Below are 24995 nucleotides of genomic sequence, written 5' to 3' on the forward strand. Positions count from 1 at the left end.
TTACACCAGCATCTGCATAGGCTGAGCTGCAGGGACAAAAATAGCGTGGGGCCAGCTGGTTAGCAACATGAACCTGTCCAAAGCAGGTTTTGGAGATGCTTGCGCATCTGGGAGGAAGGCAGCGGGAGCAGGGGGCTGCGGCTGGCAGCACACCTCCCTGCCCATCACTGCAGGATTTTTTCCTTTTTGGCATTTCTCAGTTAATTCATGTAATGTGTTACCTCCTCTTCCCAGAAACTGCATCTGACTGAAGAGCGAATAGTGCAGGAGCCTCAGGAGGAAACTTCGGGCAGATCCCATGAGAGATGACGGATTTAAACTGGAAAGATCCCAAAGAAATCTGAGGGACCATAGAAACGATGGAGGTCTTTGCCACTACAGCAAGAGAGAAGGCATTGTCTGTTTAATGAGTTACCACAGGAAGACCACAGGAAAGAGAGCGACACAGGTTAAAATACTTTTAAATTGTTTATTATAAAATACATATTTACACATGAAGGCACTTCGAAACTGTCACAAAATTTTCACATAAGCTCTTGCTTTAGCCATCCAACACGCCCCAAAATATTTTTGCTATCACCTAAAAAGGTGAAAAAATCTGACCTGCATCCAGTTGTAGCGCATTCATTTTTTTTAATGAAAAACCACTACATCCAAGGATGACTAACTAATGAGGATTTTAGCACTGCCAGCTTCCTACAGTTCCAGAGAACACAGTAACAGCATAGTGAGCAGGTTTGTGCAATCTGTGTATGATGCTGAATTAAAACAAGTCACCTGAACTCCAGTCACACAGCACTGGTGAAAGTCTTACGCCAGTAAGCCTGACCTCACGCCTCCTGTTCAGAACGCCCGCAATCCCCCAGGCGAGCAAAGCAGGCTCTGCCGATGGTGAAACAGAGGTTCCCCATTTCCCCCACACCACTGGAGGCTCTCAGGGACTGGAGTGCACACACTGGGCAGTCATAGCTGCAGCACTGATGAGCGGGTCAGGACAGAGAGGCTGCGTCTCTTGGGCTTTTTATCTCAAGATCTGAAGACGGATATTAAAAATTGAAGAGCATTAAAGGAACTGATGAATCTACATGAAACCTAGTCCACTGCATGGCCACTGCCTCACACTACAGTGCTCTATGGTCGAACCTTTCAGAAATGAGCACCCTTTTTTTAAAATTAAAAAAAATTAAAAATTAAGTAGTTAATAATCCAAAACCAAATTACAGTTTGTAAACTTTCTACTTGCCGCTGAGCAGGGTCCCTGCACACGCATGCTTTTTCCTCTATCACTGCTGGCCAGATTCATAGCTGAGACTGCTTGAAGTCATCGCAGTGTTCTTGCCTGGAACGGTGGCACAGCAGATCTTGTAGCATATATTGAACAAGCCAAACCATGAGCGAACAGAGCTCCTTAAACAAGTCCTATGTAATAGTTCCATTTTTTTTCCCAGTTCAATACACACATAAACTGAAAAAATACAGTGCTGCAAAGTTTCTCTGTGGCTCTAATCTTAAATGAGATTATGAAATAAGATCAAAGCTACTGATTTACAGTAATGAATAAGCCTTGGACTTTCTCCACTTTGGTAAAATAAACCCTACCAAATCCCTCAGCATTAAAAACTTAGTTACAATAATTGGATGCTGGAACTTCCACCTTTCCCAAGCCTTTAGTAGCTCTAACCCCCCATATATACAAACATGCCTTATCTGACGGGCGTACATTCAGTGTAGATACTACACAGAGGCCACGATCTCCAGGAAAACATGAAATAAAGAGATACCTTTTGTTAAATGACTTTGTGCATTTAACAGCTCTAAGATGGCCAAAGCCCCAGCTGTTTTCCAACCGTGACCAGCTTGTACTTCCTCACAGGTCAGCTGCAAGATGCAAGAACGGCTCCTACAGTGAGGCTGCCATCAGGCTTCCAACAGCAAAGGAGCTGCTCCCATGGCAGCATTCACCAGCTCGAGAGAAAGGCAATTCCGACTCACAGAACCGTATCTCACTGCTTTATCAGACGTCAGTGTCCAGTTTAAGCCACTACTATTTGTACTTTTTGATTATTGCCTTTGTTACTGCAAAAGCCATCTGACCCGCATCATAACGAACGCTTTTATTGGTGTTCTGATAGGAGATGGAGCACAGCACAAATCACACTGTTCAGAACTGCTTGGCTCTTCCTGAGGCTAAATGGTCCATTTGTTCTCTGATCCAGGTACTCCACAGTAAAATAACACATGAAATTCCACATTCTTTTAAAATAAGGCACTTTTAAAGTTTCTTCCCCAAATACCAAAAGTTTGAGGAAACTTAACTGACCTCACTAATTTCCTTATCATTCTCATTCCAGAAATAAAACCAATACTACTAGAAGCTGAGTTACACTCAGAACTCATGATGCTCTAAGTTAGGCTGGAGAACATCCGATACAGCTTTCTACAGATCGCTGTCTTGCTAAAACAGCTCAAACAGTAACTTATAGCACAGCACGCCCTTTGGCAACCAAGGTCACCGCCACCTCTCATTCTCTGGCACTTGCTGCCTAACCCTGGCTTTTCGCATCCTGTGGAAGTCAGGCAGAAGTTCACCGTTAAAGAAACTTGGCAGTTGTCTGCATATAAAAGCAAGAAATAAATAGCACAACAGCTGTATCCAGCTCCATAGCTTTCAGATCCCAAGGAAAACCAGCAGGTTTAATGATTTGCTCTTTCGCTGACAACATCCTGGAGGCGTTTGAGTAGAACGTCATCATTTTCCTGGCAGAGCCGCTTCGTAGGGGATTCAGTGTCACTATCAATTGTTATTGCTCGTTTCTTACTCCTGTGTTCACCTTGTTTTATCATATTGTTGATGTCCTTCAAACTCTGCGATCGAGATTAAAAAAATGGTGAGTTACTACGACTCCATTTCAAACTCGCTCTGGTTTCCAACTATCTGAGAACCAAAAGTTATTCTGAACCTCTCTGCTGAGCAAGCAATGGATTCTACATGAAGAGTTCTACCCTTCACCACAAACTGAGAGACTCGGTCAATGAGACCTCACTGCATTACAATGCATCCTAATTAAGAGATTAATTAACCCTCTCCCAAATTGACCCCTTCCAACCTTTTTTGCTTTCTACCTTGGAAGGGCTCCCATTAAATTTATACAGTAGTGCAGTTCGAGGTGTCAGGCAGGCACCATTTTTGTGAGGTGAAACATAAACAGAGTGCTGCTGAGAGATCCGTCGAGGAGAGAGTGGCTGTTGCTTAATGCTGGGGAATGGAGACAAGGGAGGGGCTTCCATCTGCAAGAGAGGACAAATTTGTATAGGAGCCGCATCAGAAGAGGTTTAAGAGCAGAAACTTCACATAAGGAAAGATTAACAGGCTTCCAGGTCTTTACAAGATTTTTATCTCGTAACAGTTAAACAACAGATCAAGTATCCACCGAACAACAGAACAGATTTATTTTCCAGACACATTACACAGATGCTCCACAGGCATTTGAGCAAACATTGCATCGATATAAAGAAGCTGAAACCAGGACTGTAAACTGAACTGCATCCACACTCATCCTCTTCAAAGGCTGTTAAAGCCTCATACCACTACCTACAACTATTTGACTTCTGTAACCATGGCAGGAAAAACGACTCTGTGTCCAATTACCAGATAGAGCAAAATTCCAAAATACTTTACTTACTACATGATCCTGGTTTGTGATATCGTACTTCAGTGCAAACGATTTTACTCTTCCTACATAGACTGCATTGTAAAATTTAATAAGATCTCCTCTCTCCTCTGTTCCCAACTCACAGGTCTCTGCTGCGGATTGTCCTGAGGAACCGCTGGTTTTCACAGATGAGTCTAAGAAGAAGAGAGCGCTTCAGATTTCAGAAACACAATAATCAGCACACTGGGCACATCGGATTCAAACTTAAAATATCCAACCAACAAGAACTCATCCACAAATGGACTAGTTAATGAGATGAACTAAAGAAATGTGCTTCAGACAGGAGCAGGTGATTATGAGCATTAGGAGGAGCTACGAATTACTGCTAGCAGGCTCGTGGATCAGGGCTGAAAAGGACGGCATAAATATTTATTCACAACTTGGAAACAGCTGTAGCAAAAAACTGTAGCACAATTGACCCCTTTTCCCATGCTTATTTTGGGGAGTTTTTGTACAAAGCCATTTGTTGCTCTTAAAACTAATTTTAAGCAGTCTGACAACTCCCAGCTTTTAGCTTCTGTGAAAGCTTCTAGTGATCAGCTGGCGAAGAATAGCTGCGTACTCAACTCATGTCTGCTGCAACGAAGCCGTGACACTGTTTGTTCAGGAATATTCCGAAACAGCTGTTCAGTGGAAAAAGCTGCAGCCACACAGCAAGTTTATTTCTAGTTAACGCTCTCTCCCCTAATACCAGACTGCTCCTAAGCACAGCCTTCTATGTTTCATCCTCTGTCCTGTTTACAGCAAAACAGGGCAACACAGAACAAAGCCTCTTGCAGTCAGTGCACTAAGACACATGTCAAAAGCTTCAGCCGATGCCCGAAAGCATAACCCCTAGGTGTGTCTGCCTTGGGTCACAACACAAGCATACGTCCCTGTAAGCTGGTGTCAAAAGAGTGGGAATTAATGCCAGACAAAGGAGATGTGAGTCTATTGACTGAAGAAAAAGTCTGGCAGGAAAAGCAACTGAAGAACTTTGTAACCAGGGACATTTGTTTGACAGAAGGCTGCAGCCCAGTGCCTCTGCAGCTGCTCTGCAACATCCAGGAATGGTGGAACTGCTAGACAGGACACTGAACCTACAGGAGATCAGCACTTTCCTGGACCCCAGTGGAATCCTCAAAAGGCATTCAAGAATGGCCCTAATACTCATTCAGGCAGTTGAATACCACCCACAGTGGGAATTTACTGTACAGAACAGTCTTCTAAATTGCTGCATGCATCCTGGCTGCAGATCTACTCTGCTCATGGGTTCATACATGTGACTGTGACCTCTCAGTTTCCTGACATGTCACTAAAAACAGGCATGGCACAATTTTCATGCTTTTCTTAAATACTACTTTTATCCCTTTTCTCCTCTAACCCAGAGCAAACAAAATGTCAACTATTTAAAAGGAACCTGAATATAAGAAAGTGGTGGTCTTAGAGAGTCACCATTTTTATTTTCTCAAATAAGTTCTCCCTACTTAAGCCCTCAGAATAGGTGATATTGAGAAAAAAACCTGTTGTAATATTCCAGGTACTGTTCATTGTTCTTTGTTAACTGGTGTTGCTGTCCAAGAAGAGCTACAGTATCACTGACACCCTAAGGAAACGCTTCAGCCTCCAGCAACCAAATTTAAGGAAACAAAACTAAACATTTTTTCCAACTAGGAAGTGTATTTCCCATATCTAATACAGAGGGGGGCTACTGACAAGATAGTTTCTTTTTCAATAATAAGTTTATTTTTCTTTAATATATTTAAAACTGTAAAGTTTGCTTAACTTCTTATTACTTGATAGTTCAGTTCTGAAAAGCCCACAAATGCATTTTTAAAAGCAGCGGATTACTTTGCTGTACCTACCTTCTGTCATCTCCACATCTGGGTTTGCATTTTTGTCCAACAGGACGTCGGCAGAAACATTTCTCAACAAGACACTCCTATAAACCTACAGGACATCAGGGAGAAACACTCTTGTCAAGGACAACAAGGAAGTCAGAAGACTAGATGAAATCCATCTGCATAAGAATGAAAATAACATTGGCGAGGATTTGACTGGTCCCTCACTAGCGTAAGCCACTGCTACCTGGAGATTACAAAAAGGAGAGGCCAGACTGTTCACTCACATGGCTGTTTGCTTGTGGCTGGTTTCTGTAACTTTTCATTATGTCCTGAAAAGTTCTTTCCTCTTTGGTTACCTGGAAAAGAAAAGGCTATTGAAGACCAAGTGCAAGCAGCGAGGTTGGGCTGCTCAGGTCCAGGCTATTCAATTAGCTTCACTCTATACAGCTTTTTCATGAGTATTACTGTGAATACATAATTTAAATCTTCATTCTGGTGATGAGAATATGAAAAAACAAGCATTTTTCTTGTTCAGGCATTCCTTATTTCTTGGCTACTAAAGCCTTCTGTTGCTTATGATGCTCAGGACCTATTCCTTTTCCCACTGCGCTTCTAGTGACACTAAAAATTAAAGAAGGGAAATATTAAGTCAAAAATGTATTTGTAAATTTGAGAACTGGAGCCCTTAACTTTTCTAAACAGAAAGCAAGGAAATCCTGAACAAAACACTAGGCAGGAATAGACACACATGCAATTTCAGCTTGCTTTTGTACTTCAAAATAGCCGATTGGTTAAAGGACTTTGTTTTTCAGCCATGCATCTGCAGCTGTAATAGCAGATGAGCAACAATTTTTGTAGTAGGAGCCAGGAGAGAATGTACCAAGGTCTCTGGCTAAGCTGTCAGGTCTCACACTGCACTGGGGACAGCACTCAGAAGACTGTATTTAAAAAAACAAAAACAAAACAAAAACCCACCCAAACCAACCCCCACCCAACTACCAAACCACATGATAAAATACAGAACGCTGACTGTTCAATGGTTTTGCTTTTCTAGAGTTATCAGTATCGATGTCAAAAGCTATGCTACAGTTATTAAGAGGACAGGTAGGCACAACTTGAACATCTGTTTCCCTCCATGGATAGTGCTCCTCTTCTTTAGTCTTCCTCAAGAAGAAATGGTAATCCACCCCCAATGTTTTAGAGGAGCCTGGGCTAAGTTTCACTGTCCTGAATTCATGTCTGAATCAGACTCAATGGCCATTGTAACCATCAGCTCTCAGCTTTGAGTCAAACCAACATTCCAGTTTCAGAATCCAGCTTAGTAACACCTTAAATCAATGCTGGCAAATTGAGTAAGAAATGAAGGAGTATGAGTAACAGGCAACCGGCTCAATTCCTCAACCTGAATCTTCAAAAGCTAAGAGGATTTTTGTGGAATAGAAACTTCCCATCCATCCATCCATAACGCTGTGAGCTCCTGCAGATTTTTGCACCTGCATAGTTCTGTAACTGTAATGGCCTTTTTAGTTCAGATTACGTATTAGATCATGAAGATGACAAACAGGATAGAAAACAAGCATGGGGCAATGAGACCACACACCGCTTTGTCTATGCTGACCAGTGCTCACTGTGAGTGCGCTCGAGAAGAAAAATACTCTTGTAACCAACCGGCTGATGGGAACTTTCGAGATTATGCAAAACAAGGAAAAAATATGCTGGGACTTCCATCCACTTCTTGGAAGGACTCTTCCCTTCCCTCCAACAATATGACATGAATAAAGCAATCAAACTGTAAACTGTGAACACAATTTACATTTTCAATTGACATAAAATTCCCTGAGTTCCTTAAAACTACGCATTACCTTTGCCATGATATAAAAGGCACAGAGGAGGAGCTGGTCCAGGTGTCTGTCCTTCATTAGATCAGCACAATGAACCAACGTGAATTCAAAGCATGTCCATATCTTCCTGCGCAAGTCATTGGAAACATCCAATTTTAGGCACAGATCACGCAAGCGCACACTTGCCAGATGATAAACCTGAAAGACACACAGTAAAGAGTCAAGCCAAACGAGTGTAACCTAGTCTGCAAAAATGGAAGTCCTTAAAGTAGAGCTGTTCTGTATTTGAATAGTTCGTTTCTGCAAAATTCCCCCTCTCTGCCCAAGACAATGTCTTCAAAAACTAAATTGTCAGCTCTGTTCAGGTGTTGGATCTGCAATGCCAATAAGAAATCCACTTAAAAGCATCATGACTACAGCTTACATGACTACAGCTTCTGTACTGTGTCACTCCCTCACTGCAATGGAACACTGCCAACAAGCACAAAGAAGGGACACACTGTAATCATGATTAAGTGCAATCTCAGATTAGCAAGATGACCGGTTTTTCTTTTTGATTACCAAAAAAATCTGTCTCAAAACCCGAAATAACTACCAAGTGCAACACTACCCCTTCTTCCATTTATTTCAGAAGTTCTTGCCTTGTGGATAGTAATTAGGCCCATCCTTTACATTGGAAAGCAGAAAGAGTTCATTTCACTTGCTCTCCTGAATGGAGGCAAGAAAGGAAAGCAGGGAAGAATTATCATTTTGCATAGATGATCACTGTAAGTAGAAGGTCAAAATTTAAACACAAATTTAAGTGAAGATTTTAATTCTCCTTCAGAACAGGAATATGTTGCCCACCACATGGTTTGTCAAATACGTGGCTATAGCTGAAGTATTCCCCAACTGACAGGAAATTCCAAAATGCAGTCTGAGTTCATCCCTGGAGGCTGGCTAATCAAGTCTTGATCCACTCTCAGAGAGACAGACTGTCACCATCAAAATTAATGAACCAATAGTTCAGACACAAAATGTGGCTTACAAGTGTTTCCAGGAAATAGTTCCTGTACTAAGATTTACCTTAAAGATTGTTCAATGCAGAATTCTCTAGGTTTACAATACAGATACCCTAAAAGGGGAAAACCTCTAAAAATAACTTCTCTAGTAAGAAAATAACAGCCAAAAAAATCTTCTAATATTTTTGAGATTAATTTAGGCATATATTCTTTGCAGGCATTTAGGCAAGTTACCCCGCCTCCTCCAAAGAGCCCTCACACACTCCCTATTGGGAATGAAAGCAACTAGAAACAAGTAATCTGAAGTTTCTCTGAAGCATGCCCAGTTCTTAACCTACCCCTTAAATCTTTCATAATTCCAAGCAGTTTCTTCTTTCTAGAAACTTTTAGATAGCATGTTTCTCATCACTGCTTTCTGAGGCTCCCTCCCAGCAAGATCAGCACTACTGGGTAGACCTTGGAAAATTGCAAATGAGAATCTCCAGATGCAGGATACAAACCAGCGCAGTTTTGAATGAGCAAGACACAAGAGAATAATCTCATTCTGATATGTCTAACCCTTGCAAATGTGGGAGGCAGTAAAAATAGACAAGAGAAGTAAAAACTGCTTTCTTAGGTAGTTATTTCTAGAAGCTGCTAATTAAAAGAAAAAAAAAAAAACCACCCATGAAACGTCTCTTGGGGAGGGGAAGGAGGAAAACTGGATTCTCCGCAACACTTGACAGCATCTTTTCCCTTCTCCTCCCAGGTACGTAAGAACTGCTCATGCCAAAGAAGAGACATGTGAAGACTGAAAGTAATGAAAACTGCACAAGGAGGCAAGGTTCAGCACGGCCACAAACAGCAGCAGAGCACAACTTCCTAATAAAACACTTACCTTTCTGTAGAACAGTGCCAAGGATCCCGTTTTCTTTGGTTTGCTTGCTGATGACAGAGGCACTTCTTGTGCTTGATTCACCTGAGGGCAGCAGGGAGCCTGAGCCTCCATTTTACATGGCTGACCTAAATTCATTGAAATGGGTATCAATGTGATCCCACCCATTTCGTTTGCAATACCTGGAAAGGATATATACATCCAGAAATAAACTGTTCACTCTCTTCATGCTGCAGAGTTAAACTGCAAATCATAAACTCATTCACACACTTTTTGTACTAAAGAATCTCATCCTGCTGTACTGGATTCTAAGACAACTCTGTCCCTCAGAGCCTTCAGAAATGATTAAAAATTACATTTCTGGTAATGCTTAAAGGAAGAACATGAATGTAAACAATCATTTCTAAAACTATCTGAAACTATAAAGTCTACAAGAAATCACAATTTCTGTAGTGAGTGTTCCATTCTTTTGGGAGAGGTGGGCATTCCCTTTCTTTTTTTTTGTATTGTTCTGCAAACCTGACAGCACATCATGTACAATCCTCGTTAGTTTTCTCAGTAGTCAAATTTTTTGCTGAAAATCTCATTAAACATGAAAATGAAGATTTTTTTTCTTTTCCTCTTTACCTATAGGCCCAGTTTTTCATTTTAAAAAGGCTATGAAACTCATTTCTCACATATAATTTTCAGAAATATTCAAGCATTACCCAACATCAACAAAACAGAAATCCCCCACCATTTTGCTAACGTTAATACATAGCCCTTATCCAGAAATTCCAGAGCCCTTTAAGATTAGAAGAGACCAAAGTCAATACAAACAGTAGTAAATCATTATTGGAGCGGAGAACCAAAGCATTGCTTATTGTGTGGTGAGGTGTAACTGGAAGAAGTAAGAATTCCACAACTTTGCTCGCAAGGAGGAATCCTCGGGACGCTTGTCAGGTATCGGATGTCTCCACAGAAGGAGATGTCAGTATAAGCCTAAGCCTTTTGATAGTGTGATACACATTCTTTTAAAAAAGAAAAAGCAATACATGTTCAAGAGGCATGGTCGGTCTAAGCAGATCTTAAGAGCAAGCAAAACATCTAGTAGAGAAGAAAAACAGGAAGAATTCTTACCGTGCAGTGGGATCGTAACCTTCTGTCCCATTTTTCCCGGTACTGCAGCTGTTGTCATGGTCAGTACTGTTTGGCCAGGAGAAGCTGACACATTTTCAGCAGCAATGCTTGACACTGGAGCAATTGTCAACTTAGTTCCTTCAGTTAGAATTCTTTCCATCTGCATTTCTTTGGGGCTGTCATCTCCAAAGAGCCTTCTCTTAGCACTGCCAGCTGTAGGAGAACTGTAGCGCTCATGAACAGAAATTGGTGACAATGGCTGCACGTCTAGTAAAGGAGAAAGAAAAAACCAACTGAAGAGGAACAACTTAATAGGTACATTTCTCCCACAGGAGGGGAAAAGGCTAACCTTCGAATTACAAAATCGGAGTACAAGAAATCACTCCTAGTTAAGAGCTAATCTCACAGTTCGCTGTTCCTAGACGGTATGAACAAGACCTATAGTCCATCTCCTTTTATTCTGTAGTCATCCCAGACAGCTCACAATCGGGTACCACATGGAAGACAAGAGTAGCCGAGCTAATTTACAAAGACTGAAGAACACACTGGATTATATATATTATATATACTTATATATATATATTATATATACTTACTTCAGCCTGCTTAGCAGATTAGTAATATTTGCAAGTGCTATTCCTCTGAACACATTCCTCTACAGGAACATTGACCACATTCCCCGGACATGCTGTCTTCCCAGTGTTCTGGCTTTTAAATTCTCTCTAAACTAACCCCAGTCAGAAGCCTCCACCCTCATCCCTCTGGTTCCTCTCAGGCTCTTCTGTTCTTTCAAACATTGGCTCCAGTAGCAAGACTGAAATACACAATGCTAATTTACAGGATTCTGTTCCTCTGGCTTTTTATATTTCTGCTGAAGTCTGCTAGCCACCTGCGAGGGTAGCAGTGACAGCAGTTTCCTATTCCCCATGAAGCAGAAAGCTTCTGGATAACTGGCCAGGTAAGACTGATTGGAAACCTTACTTCTAACGCTGCCAGCATGGAAAAAGCAACAGCAGTGCTGCCACTGCCTCTTCACCCTCACCGTCAAGAGACGGTTCTGTCTGATACCTCAGAATCTGCAAAGAGCAAGGCAGTTCTTCGGAGGAAAGAATGTTGCAAAGTATTGTCCTCCCCTCCTGCAAAAAAAAACGTTCTGTAGGAAGGAGGAATAAATGCAGCTCTGTCATTCCATTTAAAAAAAAGTCACCTAAAATCCAGTGAAACTCACTGAGAACAACAAAAAACCCCTGGAAAAATCTGAACAGCGAAGGACAATAAGCCATCAGATGAAAACCCACCTGAGAGGAAGGTAACCCTTGCATCAAAACAGCAGCAAAGCCTGCTCTGGTTCAGAGGTGAAGCATTATCATCAACGTCTGCTGCCAGCAAGACACCGCAACGGTTTGACCAGATGCATCTAGACTTTCCCTCGATCAAGTAAGAAGCTTGACAATTCTGAATGCTTAATTCGGATTCAAGATTTCTTCATGCACTTGGAAAGAAATCTAAACCCCCTCTCCCCAAATTCACACATTCAAATCATATCAGAAACCTTGAACATACCCCGTCTTAAACTCCCACCAAGATCTGTCCGAACCTCTTTTACTCGAGGATGAATTATAGGAGATACTGGCATCATAGGCAAATGCCCCAGCCCACTTCCTCCATTGCTTGCTTCAAAATTACAGGGAAATATTACCTGAGAAATAAGAAATGTCAGTGTAAGATAACACATAGATTTCCCTTCGTTGTGCCAAGCTATTAACAGAAGTTTTTCTGCAGCAATTGTCCAATTTGAATGGTTTTCTGCATAAAACAACAGTAAGAAAAAGAACGTGAATTTCCTAATGACAGGAAAACAGGTAACATACTTCTTCACAGGTTGGGACCTTGTTTTCTGAGGCCTGGAGGGCACTCCAGAGTGCCGAGTCCCGAGTCCAGGCGAGACTCTCAAGAATTTGTTCCTCAATGCTGTTGAGGTGCTTCACCATGTCTCTGGAAAGTCCTTCCTCAGACCGAATCAGTACTTCAATTACCTAATGGTAACAAGACACACGCATGAAAGCAAAGTCACATCACTCGTGTTTAACACTACCAAATCATTGCTTGTTTCAGGAACCTGTTTGAAACTTCTCTTCAACACAGAATGCTCCAGCTTCCTCCTCGCATCTTAATCTTCCCCAATCCCCTTCCGATCCCTCTTTTTTAACCCCTTTCCCCAAAGGCAATCCACGAGTTGGAAATTGATATCCCATCAATGCAGAACAACCCACTCCCAAGGGGGTTTTTAAGGCTCTCTCTCACCATCGCTAAGCACATACAGAATGAATGCACTAAGCACGCGCAGCGCACACCCAGCATGTGCAGCATACCTAGGAAGGGATAACCAGGTATTTCTGCTTAGGCTGTGTAAGTGAGAATCCCAGCGTTTAAACTTTCCTTCCTTTCAAACAAGCGGCCCATAAGCAAAAGGGCTGAAAACCACTGTTTTAAACTTCCATTTAAGAAAAGGTTAGAATCCTTAACACGTACAAATCGGGGTTGAAAAGAGTTGAAATAGCCCTTGAAATATCCTGTTCCACCCCTACGCTGCAATGCAAGATTCACTTCAGTCACGTTATTTCTGACAGAGGAACTTCCAGCCTTTTTCTAAAGCTCCAGAGACAAAAATGCCATAAAACTCCCGTGGAGGGCTTACTGGTGCTTTTACTTATTTATACGACAGAAACTCAGCACCCAAAGAACAGAGTTACAAATGGCACCAGTGGAATAGATATGGGCTCTCTCGTGTGAAGTCTTTGTGATGACAATTTTTTTCAAGTAAGAGTGCCGCAAGAATGTACACTGAGTAGCAAAGAAAATGCAAATCAAATATACATCTGTTCCACAAAGTTGGATCTGCACCAGTGCATCTGGTATTGATGTAGGCTACCAACAGCCACAGCAATATGGACAGATTTGTTTCAGTTTCACTAGTGCCCTACATCTGAGGATTAAAGAAGGAAAAAGGGAGAACAGAATATAGCTTTCCCAAAGGGTTCAATCTCTTTGGTTGTTATCGTCTAAACAGAACTACTTCTGATTTATTCAGCATTAACTGCAGTAAGCTGTTAGGTATCCAGCAAAAACAGGAGGCATACAGGCAGATGACAGAAGGATCAAACAAGTCAAAGAACAGAAGAGACATTGGAGGCAGGGGGGAATGAGGTTAAAAAAAGAGCAAAAATAGAGAACACCCAGGAAAAGAGATTTTATGTTCTGCTATACAAAACAAAACAGAGAGGAAAAAAAATTAACAAAGCAAGCCTGTGATTAGCTGTAGTAGCCAAAGGCAATAAAGAATATTACTGCTATTTTATCACTAATAAGCACAACTTGCACTCAATAAATATGAATATCATCAAAATACATGCTTGAATGCTTTAGTCTACTAAAAGTGTACACACACACACACACATATATCAAGAACTAAAAGTGGATCAACAGCATGTTCCAGTTAAGTATCATTTACAAAATGGTTTTCTTGCTTTAAATTTCAGCTTCAACTCCAGCATTACACATTCCAGGTAATAAATTTAAGGACAGACAGAATTTAAAACAGGCATATTACACCTTAACATCAGTCCTTCTCCTACTTGATTACGTTGGAAGGAAGAGCATCATCCTCTAAGACTGTCAATCCAGTATTGAGCCATTTTTAATACAGATCCAGTCCTAAGACAGTATTTATTTACCTTATAGAAATAGAATGGCCTGAGGTCAAGCACTTCAATGATCCAGGGGAAGGTACGAGGTGAGCTATATGCAAAAAGCACAATCTCTAAGCAGCATGCCATGAGAGAGCGGTGAAAGACATCTTGTTCCAGGAGAGCCTGAAGAGATTACAGAAAATGTCAGAGATCTGAGGTTTGGAAAATGGAAGTTTGAATTTTGTGGCACTAACACTACATAGCTTATTGCTGGAGAGAAGAGGTACTACTTGCTTCTACCTTCCACAATCTCCTCTTTTTACGGGGAAGTTTAGAACAGTAGAGACCAGAAGCAGACTAACAGCACCAAAGCCATCACATTTTTCATACTACAGCCAAATGAATTGGCCTCCTTATCGTGAATCACAAAGCAGGGTAAATGCCTGTCTAATACAAAGTATTGATGCTGTTAATTGGGTAACAAAGAGAATAAAAGTTATCTGTCCATAAAGTTGTGATTCTACAAGGCAACGCAAATTAGGATGGTTAGTTATGCCAGAATTATACCACTTTTTATTAAAAGTAAAAACTACATTTAGGCACCTCCCATATATTTCCCCTTTTTTAATATTAGTGAAATACACAGACTGCTTTACTGTGGACTGCTCTGCTCTGGAACCGCCTGAAGATAACCCCCTAGAGAGGGTTACAGAAAGCGTTCTCCTCCTTTTGCCAGTGCTTTACTCACAGTCAGATCTTTCCCATGTAGTCTTCGTGTTTCTTGCACCATTATAGTCTCCAAGATTTTATAGTACAAGATCTCTGCCAGTTTTAATCTGTTTACAGCAAAATCTGAAATTTAAAAGCGACCGAGATGAAGCCCAATGCCATTTGCACAAATGGTCTTAAGACTAAATTGAACAGTACTTGTCCTTCTCTAAGGAAACAGTGCGCGTGTGTACGTATAGACTTTGCAAATCAAACGAGTAGGTTCAGAAATCCACTCGTCACAAGAACAGCATGAAATTCTAGAAATGCTTTAAGGGATTATGTTTTAATAGTGATGTAATTTTGCAGACAGTTGCAATAAGAATTTTCCTATTTGTATTCAGTTTCCTTTAAATTTTAAATCTAAGAATGCAAGTTCACAATTTTTGTTAAGATCTGCTATAGTTTCAAAGCTCTTTCAATTATCCCATTTTGAACTGCAACCTTGGTTTTACACTGTAATAAATTTTATTCTTTACAGTGTTCCTTTTGACAGCAACAGTTTTCTGTTTGGATATGTTCTGGGTTAAAACCAGCTCCACTGTATTAAATACTTAGACAACAGTGTGTGTATGTATTTAATTTGCCCTGGTTTAACATTCTGAAACATACCATGCATTTCAGGCCCATACCTATATGGGATCCTGGCTGTTCATCCGTTGACTGAGTGTAGCTGCGACAGAACGTCTCGCCTATTTCCTTCACTCTGCTCATAATGCTTTCCATAGGGCTGCGTGCACAAGACCTGAAGCAGAGCACAAAAAGAAAGCCTCGTTTGTATAAATATTCGGTTTCAAAAAATCCTCAAAAACCAAACAAAGCCAACCCCACCCAAATAAAAAGAAGAGGAGCTAGTTATACTGAGCTTTCCTTATCAGGCAACAGCCTGTATTACCACAGAGAACAGAGAAAAACATAAAACATACAGAAATATTGTTTCCTTTTTTTCCTTTCAAGAGAGTTAAAAGAGGCTATGTAGATTTTGGAAGAAATGCAGGAGAAAGCAAGAGCTGCAGTAGCACACTTGGGAGAAAGACAAATCTGCTACGAGTAAGGTAGTAGGAAGGATGCTACAACAGGCAACCACGCAACCAAACACATCCACGGGACCACACAAACCAGGCACAGTGTGAGGGAGTACAGGAGAGCTTTCAAATCAAGAGCGGGCATCTTTCCAAAAACACCTTATTTACTAGCAAGGCAGAGAGGAACTGACGAACTCCACACAGCCACTACCGTAAAAAGGGGACAGAGAATCTCTCTGTCTGGAGATGCACTTTCTGAACACTTCCAGATTTTCCAGCAACTCTGTATTAGAGGACAGTGGCTTGTGACTAGTGTCAAATTAAATTAAGACACTAAGCTATTTTGAAAAGCTAGCATTGAAATAAACTAAGGTTTCACCGAACAAAGCCTTCTAATTAACTTCAAAGTTATATTTCTGAGGAATTTTAATTTGAAAGAGCAAATATTTGAAAGCACAGGATATTACACACTGTCCAAAACACAGTTCTTTCCGTTTCTCCCAATCAGACAGTACCTATCCTAGCACCGGTGAACTCATATCCAAGGTGAGCAAAGAACTCAACACATTTCTTCTCAGAGGTTTACTCAATTCTTTTCCCTGTTTTAACATTCACATTTCTTGACAGACTGGTTTATTACTTGAACACACACATTTTTCATTAACGATTGCAGACATGTTAATGTATTAATTGTGTAATACAAATGGTATCAAACAGTCCTTAAAAAAAACAAATTAACATTTGAAACAGAAACACACCTTGCTGAGCATTTGTAAACTTCTAAGAAGTGCTAGGAAAACTTTCAAAATAAACGTAACTCCAGAGATGAGAACTGAAAGTAACATTTTTCACCTATTAATGAAGGTTGCTTTAAAAAACTATTACTCTTGCACTTCAAACATTAAGTTTAATACTAAATGTCCATTCTGATTAATTAAAAAATACCTGGAGACCTTACACCTTACTACAGCAAGGCCTTTACCTGCATGGATGTTAGGCAAACACCCAGCAGCTTTACAAGCTTTACAGTTATTTACTATTAAATTATTGCTTTTTATGAGCTGTGAAGCAACACTTATCTACCTTTTACTGATAAACTATTTTGTTTATACTCATCTGCTTATGCACCAACATCTTCATGTGCATTTCACTACAGCCAGCATGGAGTCATGTGTCCAGGAGCCAAAAATATAGGTTGATTTATATAACTGGGACTCTGTCCTAGAAATGGTGACCACAAAAGACTGGGGTCATGTTCAGTAGTCAGTTATTATGATTTCCCAGCACCAAACAGCAGCTGTAAGGGCCGAGCAACAGGCTCTTGACTAGGAATGCTCTTAAGTCCTGCTGGGACGCCTGCCCTAGGACAGACATCATGGCTCAGGGAGGAAAACTATAAGCTGAAGCATGCTAGTGGAACGGCCACCGAACAACCAGTGAAGTGGAAAACATGGCTGCTGCTATACAAGAGATCAGCATCGACAATAATTAGGGTCACTGCTAGGCTTATATATGCTATAAAGTTAGATTTCAGATATCCCAGAGTAGTATGGAGAAATGGGGGGCCTTTAGGCTGCTTTTCGTCTTATCTTCCCAACTCTTTAAGCAAAGATTATAGGTTGTTGAATCTAACACTTCCTTCCTCCCCCAAAACCTCTGTCAACGTAGTTACCATATCTTTTAATTGAGCTACACTTGTTTAAAATTTTAAAAAACCCAACCAAACAAAAAAGTTTTGGCTTTCAAGCAAACAGCTAAATTAACATTAGCAATGGTGGTGACAAGTGCGGGGGGCAGCATGTGTGTTCAGCTCTCTTTCTCCAGAAGATGAGATCATCTAGAAAACAGAAGACCTTTCAACTAGAAATAACAGAGAAACACAGACAAAAATATTCTACACCAAACAAACAAGTCAAATGTGGGCAAGAAAGCAGTCACAAGCGTGAAAAGATTAGATGTTTGTATGAGAGTGGTGTGTGGATGTACTTACTCAAAAATAGTTATAAGTTGTTCACTCGGTGCATTTTTCAGTCCAGCCACAATGTTCTGCAACCGGCTCACACTTTGTGTTGCTGAAGCAACAGGAGTGATGACAGCTTCCTTTTCTCGTAGGTATCTTCTTCCAGTCAGTGGAGTTGAAGGTGCAAATGACCTTTTCTGTCCAACAGAGAAAAATAATAAATAAAATCAGTCAACAGCACTGTTTCAGAAGCCTTTTGAACGGGGATCTCCTGCAAGATCACTCCAAAGATTAAAATGACACCACCAGCATGCTACCTGAAGGCTGCCACCAAAATTGTGATCTCAGAACTGACTAAAAATTAGTTAAAGTTTTCCCAGGACTCCATAAATACAAAAATATAGCAATTCTTCAGGCAGACTAAAATTAACTCAAAGAGATTTTTTAAAATAAAATATATGAAAACAAGAGTTTAAATCTTAAAGCCTGTAAATTTTTTAAGCTCACTTGAACATTGAAAAATACAGGGCAAGAAAGAGAAAGCATATGCTTCCATTCACAATCCCTGACTGCGTTAGTTGGGTGACACAGAGAGCACGTGACAGAGCTGCCTAGGAGATGGTCACAGGAAAATAAATGTTCTTTGGGACACTCTGTCCTGGTGGGCCTAGAGCCTCCCCTTACTCAAAGAATGATGTAGCACTAAGCAGATGGAGCTGTGTCAACTGCAGTTACCTATTTGTAACCTGCTTTCTGGAAGTGATGCAATAAAGCATTTGCTGTGAACTATTAGAACAGACTACATTTTGAAGCTACAAAGCAAATAATGACGAAAGGTTAAGCCGGCAGTCGGGATGCACAAATAGCAATGAGGTCACTATTATACTACAGAAACTGAAGTTCAAAATTGATGAACTCATTCCAAACCCCTGTCTTTAATTTGCCTGAATAGGAAGTGGGAGAAGCAGCTAAGCCATATGATTCATCTACACCAGCATTCGCATCTTGTAATGAGTATTCTTATTTTTTAATTGACATGTAATTCAAACAGTATGTGGTTTATCCCTTATCCAAGTTTAAAAAGTAGTCAATCAAGTGCTTTCCCACATGCCATACATTTTAAATTTTTAAACATCGTGAAACATTAACTCTGTGTATAGGCTTTTTGTAATGAGGAGTTAGACTTTGACAGGGTTTGTGTCTCAAGTGTTATTTTCCATAGAATGGCACAAGCTGACTTTTCCTGTCCTAAAAAAAGAAGTATCAGGAAAACAAATAAATTAATCCAGTGTAACGGTTTCATGGTATTCTTATGGGGTACAAATGAAGTTTGAACAAAACCCTAAGACCTATATATTTAGGTCTTAATTAATGATTTTTCTTGGACAGACTACACACATGAAAGTGCTCTCATCCTTTTTAAGGAAGAGTTATTTACTGAATTCCACAGGAAAGAAGACATCACCATTTCTCCTCAGCAAGACACCACCCACTGAAGGCTGCAAATGGCATTCATCATCTTCCTCTCAGGAAGGACTTTGAGAAATTCAGTCACCTCAGTAAACCAAATAGCGTACGAGGATGGAAAAGCTTGAAAGAGTGCCTCAAGCGAGATCAATGTGTTAAATGAATCACCTTTTCAAAATGCTGCTGAAGATGACACTCCACATGAGCTCTTGCTGACGTTTTCCCCACTGGCACGTCTGCAGGAAATTTTTGAGGAGTGCCAATTTCTTCTTCAGCATCAGCTCCTAGGAAAACTCTCTCGTCGAAGTCACCCACTGTCAGAACATACTCTTCATACTCTTTATTCAGTGCTTTGCTGAAAGAGAAGCCCAGATTTTGTATCAAGGGTTAAAGTGCTGAAGAAACAAAAAGGTGCCAGTGGCAATAAGGCACAAAACCGAAACCAAGACGCATTCAAAGTGCTGCTTGTAAGCAAACCCACTGCCCCAGCAATCTGCTTCCAGTCATCCCTGCCTTCCTTCGTACTTAAAACCTCCCCTGCTCCCTTGATGATCTGCTGCAGGGACCACTCTTCCTCCTAAGTTACCACCAACATTTAGCTCTCTGTAAGAGGAGGAAAAAACCAACTTTGCTTCCATCCCAGTTGCAAATAAAACAGTTTGGAAGTACTCAACTGACCAGAGGTTAAATCTTCATATACAGGGGGCACATTAAGGGTGGTTGTGTTACATGAGCTACATTTGATTTCCCCTTTGCCACTTTGTAGCCTGTCATTTTCATAATGGTGGGAAAATGGAAGGGAAATTGAAGAGCTAGCCACCTGGATTCAAGGTCTAAGATCGCCACACTGACATAGGATACCAAACAAATCTTTCATTTTCTTTATTCATGATATGCGAACATTATATGAAATATCTTTTGCCTGCAAAGTGCCTTAGCAATTCAAGCTACCACTTCAGCATGTATACTGATGAAACACACAACGTATTCACAATGCAAGTAATTCTGTGGTCCCAAAGGAAACTCGTCTGTTCCACAGGTTCACCTTCCCCATGCCTTTTAGAAAAAGCAAAGGCCTATGCAAAGCTTGGACAAAGAAACAGAGAGGCTTCCAAGTGTCCTTTAGATGTCAAGCTACTTACAAAAGAATGGGGACTGCTGTATCATGCCACATGACAGTATTATTAAAGTAATACTATTCATTTTTAAGCAGAAATACTAAGAGAAGTTGACTATTTCAAATGGATCACAGCAAGACTGGTTTATACCCAAATTTGAGTGTTATCTACATTGTTAAAACAATTGAGCCTTTGCTCAAAATTCTCAAAGCAAACCGACAAGTTAAAAACTCACCCTGAAAAAGCAAATTCTTGGGTATTTTTGGAAAAGGAAAAAAAAATCCCACCTTTAAGGGATCCAGAACAAAGCAGCTGCTGCTCATATTCTGCATCTAAATGAGCTTTCAGAAGTGAATTTTAAGTTTTCGAAACAACTCCACTTGCTTTTTTTTTTTTTTTTTTTTTGAGTACTTCTGTTACACTCGCAGATTTATACACTCAACTGGAGACCAGTAAGTGAGCCTAAAGACTTCCCTACTCGGGTATATTTGAGGTGTGTATAGAAAAACACCTGTGAATTTCAGAGTCAAGGCTTTGATTTGCATTAGATTACTGAAAGGTTACAGTTGCCAGAAAGCAAGGGCAAGCACCATAAAACCTGACATTAAGGAAGAAACTCTGCAGCTGACCCCACAGCATTTGACACATCTCAGATCCAGAAAGAGTTTCAGCCAGATAGCAGCTTTGATTGTCAAATAATTAGAAAACATTTGTTACAGTAAGATAAAGGGACAGGGAAACCCGAGACTTAGCATTCAAAGGCCTGTATTTTAGAAATAAAACCAAACCCCACAATCAAGAACATGAGCTGTAACTTACTTATTTTCCGCAAAATTGCAGAGATCCAACAGACATTCTCCTTTTAAGATCTAAGAATAAAAAGCAAAAATAGCTTACGTAATAAAATCAAAACTGATCCTATTCTAACAATGTAAGGGCATGATGGTTTTAGCCAAAAAGGAAATGAGATTTAGGCGCATAACTGGGCTTTTTTTTGCCTGGACCAAAGGACTACAATGCCTTTAGCAAGACAAACAGATGAGGACAAAGCCCAATTCTACCCAAGCTCTAGATAAACTCACTCTTCAGAAACAGTACTGCTATTTAACGTCTGCTCTGCTGGCGGGTTAGGGACTGACCTGAGGGAACGATGACACAGAAACATACACAGCTTGGAAAAAATTTCCAGGAACAAAACCAGTCAGAACAATCTGTACACCTGCAACCCTCTTCCTTCTGAAGCATTTTGCTCAACTCCCAAGACCCACAGTAGGACCCACGCTATCCTGACAGTTATCCCATAGAATTATTTCACCATAAGATTACTTTTTTCCTGAAGAAAACATTATCATCTACCATTCAGTTTCACACTACCAAGAAAGGAAAGCAAAGACTCTCCACTGACATGAAAAGCCTGAACAAAGGGGACCTTACAGCACACATCATTAAGAATGACAGTAAATTCTGCTCCTTTTGGAACACATACAAAGAAAACCTGACCCAGTCCAAGTTAATTTGCCTGTTTGTACACTTCCCTGCAGGATTTAAGTGGTCTCAAGATCATTCATCTGAGCACTACCATGCATTCTTAAAAATAGTAAGATGTACCTTCCTATCAAATAGTTTTGAAATGTACGGTTTAAAGTAGTGTTCCTTTATTCCTTTTGCTTCTACTAAGAGCCCATCATGCAGCTCACACAGCATGGCAATGATGCAAGGAGGGTCTTCAGAGGCTTTGATCTCTGTCCCGTGGAAGTCCGTTGGTAAGCCTGAGAACAAGGAGCGGGGTCGGGGGAAGACAATGAACCTTCAACTTCATTTAAAAAGAAACAAGAGAACAAAGCCTATTTGATTTTAAATAATCTGTCCCCACCATACCTTTAAACGATGGATTTAGCAAATCTCTTCTATTTGGACACAAAAGGGCATTTGCAAAAATCAGGTCCAGGCAGCACAGAAGCAAATGATAGGAATTTACTAAATCATCTCCAATCATACGGAAATTACCTTTAAGAGACAGCACATCATGTCAAGCAACACAAAAGAAGTTCATAACTCAGACCATATAGAAACCACGCACCTAAAAAAGGCAAGCCTACCCTTAGTGTACACAAAGAGAGTCCAGCAGAAGTTGAAGAGATCCTTAACACTGCATGGCACCCGTCTATCAACAAGGAAAAGGGGAGAGAAGTCAGTCTTCAGTGCCAGGAAGCTGAAGCTTGGTTTACAGTAAGAATTTTGTTCCCTTTCCTTGCTCAAAATAACAGTTGGAGCTGCTGCCTACCTTAATTTCTACCACTAAGGCACAATCTAAGCTACATGTCCTTATTTCAGCTTTTGCTAACTGACAGTCTCCTCCTATCTCACTCCGCAGAGCATTTTGTGCAGCATCCCTGAAATTCTGACCCTTTTTTGAGCCAACGGCTGCCTGTGGCCCTGCACAGGCCATCTTGCTGGTGTCACTTCTCTAACAGAATCCTCCCGCAGCTGCAGGCGTTGAGATGCCAAGGACTATATAAATTCCAGTGACAGTTTTTCCTAAAGATTTTACTAAAGCATCAGTCATCCCTTCAAAATATGCAACTACAGCTTGTATTACAGCTCATCTGCCGAATCATGTTTGGAGCAGAGATTATCCAAAACCATCGAGCTGGAAGACCAGGGAAGACATTATTTGAGACAGTGCACAGAGAAGCTAACACTGCGGTTATGCTAATGAACGTTGCTCCAACATTAACAGAGCATACTGACAAAATTTCTCCCCAATAGGCAGGAGTGCCCACAAAGCTACCTGCCATACGTGAAGAGCTGTAGCAGCAGAAGTATCCTTTCTTCCTGCAGACGTGGAGCTGTGCTGGAGTGTTTTACCAGAACAGTTATTCCGTCCTCACGTCCAGAGGATGCACATGAGCTGGCAAAAATGCCTCACAGACCCAGCTTGGCTCCCTCGTCATTCAGTTCATGCTCTCACTATCAAGCTATCACAGAGACGGCCGCACAGTCGGCAGGGAATATGGACAGGCTCATAAAAAAATGTCATAAAAATGAGTGTAAGGCAGAGGCTGCTGTGGATGTAACGCTGCTGCTGTGCATGGAAGGATTAAGTCACAATACCAACTACCTCAGCCAGTACTTTGCTGAGGCAAAATACCCCTGTGCTGCCAAAGTTATTTCTGCTAAAGTCTCGCTGCATCTCAAGGTAATCCATCATCTCACTGTACCTCTCCCCACCACAGCACACATTCTCACCATGGGCCAGCTTCTGCACATTACAGTGTACTGTATTAACAGCCACCGATACGAGCCCTGCCCCATTGAGATTAGGGATGCTTCTCTATTCACTGTGCCTCAGAATCAAGGCCACAATAGGTCCTACCCACTTCGGAACTCTACCTAACTTTTTAAAACACAAATAACGATCTTAATTTTCATAAATCTTTAGTAGGTATAGCCCTTCTCCAGGGAAAAGTTACTCTAAAATCTCAAAAATACCTCTGTTTCCTGCTTCGCTGTGGTTTAGAAGTTTCCTCGTAAGGGTTTTGAAATACATCCAAAAATATGGGTTCAAACTTTTTGAAAATCACAGTTGACACTTCAAAATTCCTCTCCAGCCTCTCCACTCGCTCTCGGAACTCCTGCGGCAGATTTGACATGTCCATCCATTTCTTCATTTTGCTAAAAAACTGAATTAAACTTAAAACAAAAAAGAAAAATCTGCTTTATTTCCAGCGTTACCTCACTTTCTTTATTCCGAATTTTTTAAAAAGCTGAAATGCAACATAATTCCTCCTTAGAGACTAATTTGATCAATATATAGGTTTACCATTTATTTTGGTAGACTCCCAAACTGAATACACTGTAAGCTTTTCACCTTTTATCACTTCGTTTTTTCTCCTTGACTTTTTTTAAGGCACTAGCATGGAAACACTCATTTTATTCAAAGGCTGCTGGCATAGCTGCATCAGCTAGGGGAAGGGGAAGCAGGGGAGGCATAGCCACAAACAAGAATTTATAAGTGTCATGAGTTACCTATGCAAAACCCCGTTAACCGTGGCTGTAATTACATAACTGTGGGTGTAGCTACTCTACAAACCCCCCCTCTGGCAGCTCAGCTGAGAGCAGGTCCCTAAGTGCAGCAAGAAACACCCCCGAGTTGAGTCAGAGCTACAGCAGCAAGCAGAGCTGCCCACCAGAAAGCCCCCACACAATGGAAATACTGACATGACTGCAGAGCTCTGTGCCTGGCACACCGTACAACATACACCCAGTGATTTGGCCTAAATCCTGAGCCAGACAAGAGTCTCATCGGGATTGCCAACAGTACATTCAGAGGTCTTGTCTGCATGTGAATTAACTACAAAAAGAAACGACTGGTGTGGGTGGAAAAATTGGTGGGCGTTTTTTCAAAAGGCTTGAAGTTGAAAATTGCATATTTGCGTCTTTTTAACAAAAGAGGGCTTACTGCTTTTATACCCTTACCTCGGGGCACGCATTTCGCAGTGCACAGGGCCGTGGGAAAAGGCGCGGGTACGTGCACAGGGAGCTCTAGCGGACCGGTGCATTAGCAGGCGCTGGGCCGGGGCAGCTGGCAACCAAC

General features: G+C 41.0%; 1 protein-coding gene across 3 annotated transcripts; it reads right to left on the minus strand.

Annotated features, from left to right (window-relative positions):
- Window positions 1-504: 504 nt before the first annotated feature.
- Window positions 505-24989, minus strand: RBL1 (RB transcriptional corepressor like 1). Of its 3 annotated transcripts, XM_035893505.1 has the most exons (21): window positions 24878-24989; window positions 23891-24091; window positions 22498-22562; window positions 22277-22405; window positions 22007-22167; window positions 21218-21267; window positions 19449-19635; window positions 17844-18010; window positions 15461-15573; window positions 14809-14912; window positions 14106-14243; window positions 12243-12407; window positions 11935-12070; window positions 10372-10638; window positions 9256-9434; window positions 7399-7575; window positions 5821-5892; window positions 5558-5642; window positions 3684-3847; window positions 3124-3288; window positions 505-2865 (listed from the first exon to the last, which is right to left on the minus strand). In XM_035893505.1, exons 1-21 carry the CDS (start codon window positions 24958-24960, stop codon window positions 2695-2697), a joined length of 2979 nt encoding a protein of 992 aa, XP_035749398.1. In that variant the 5' UTR covers window positions 24961-24989; the 3' UTR covers window positions 505-2694. The 3 variants fall into 3 exon arrangements, with proteins under 3 accessions (XP_035749398.1, XP_035749405.1, XP_035749410.1); XM_035893517.1 differs by lacking the exons at window positions 505-2865; window positions 3124-3288; window positions 3684-3847 and having other exon boundaries at window positions 5622-5712; XM_035893512.1 differs by lacking the exons at window positions 21218-21267; window positions 22007-22167; window positions 22277-22405; window positions 22498-22562.
- Window positions 24990-24995: the final 6 nt, after the last annotated feature.

This window comes from Egretta garzetta, unplaced genomic scaffold (genome assembly GCF_000687185.1).
Source record: "Egretta garzetta isolate BGI_Z169 unplaced genomic scaffold, ASM68718v1 scaffold440, whole genome shotgun sequence".
NCBI lineage: Eukaryota > Metazoa > Chordata > Aves > Pelecaniformes > Ardeidae > Egretta > Egretta garzetta.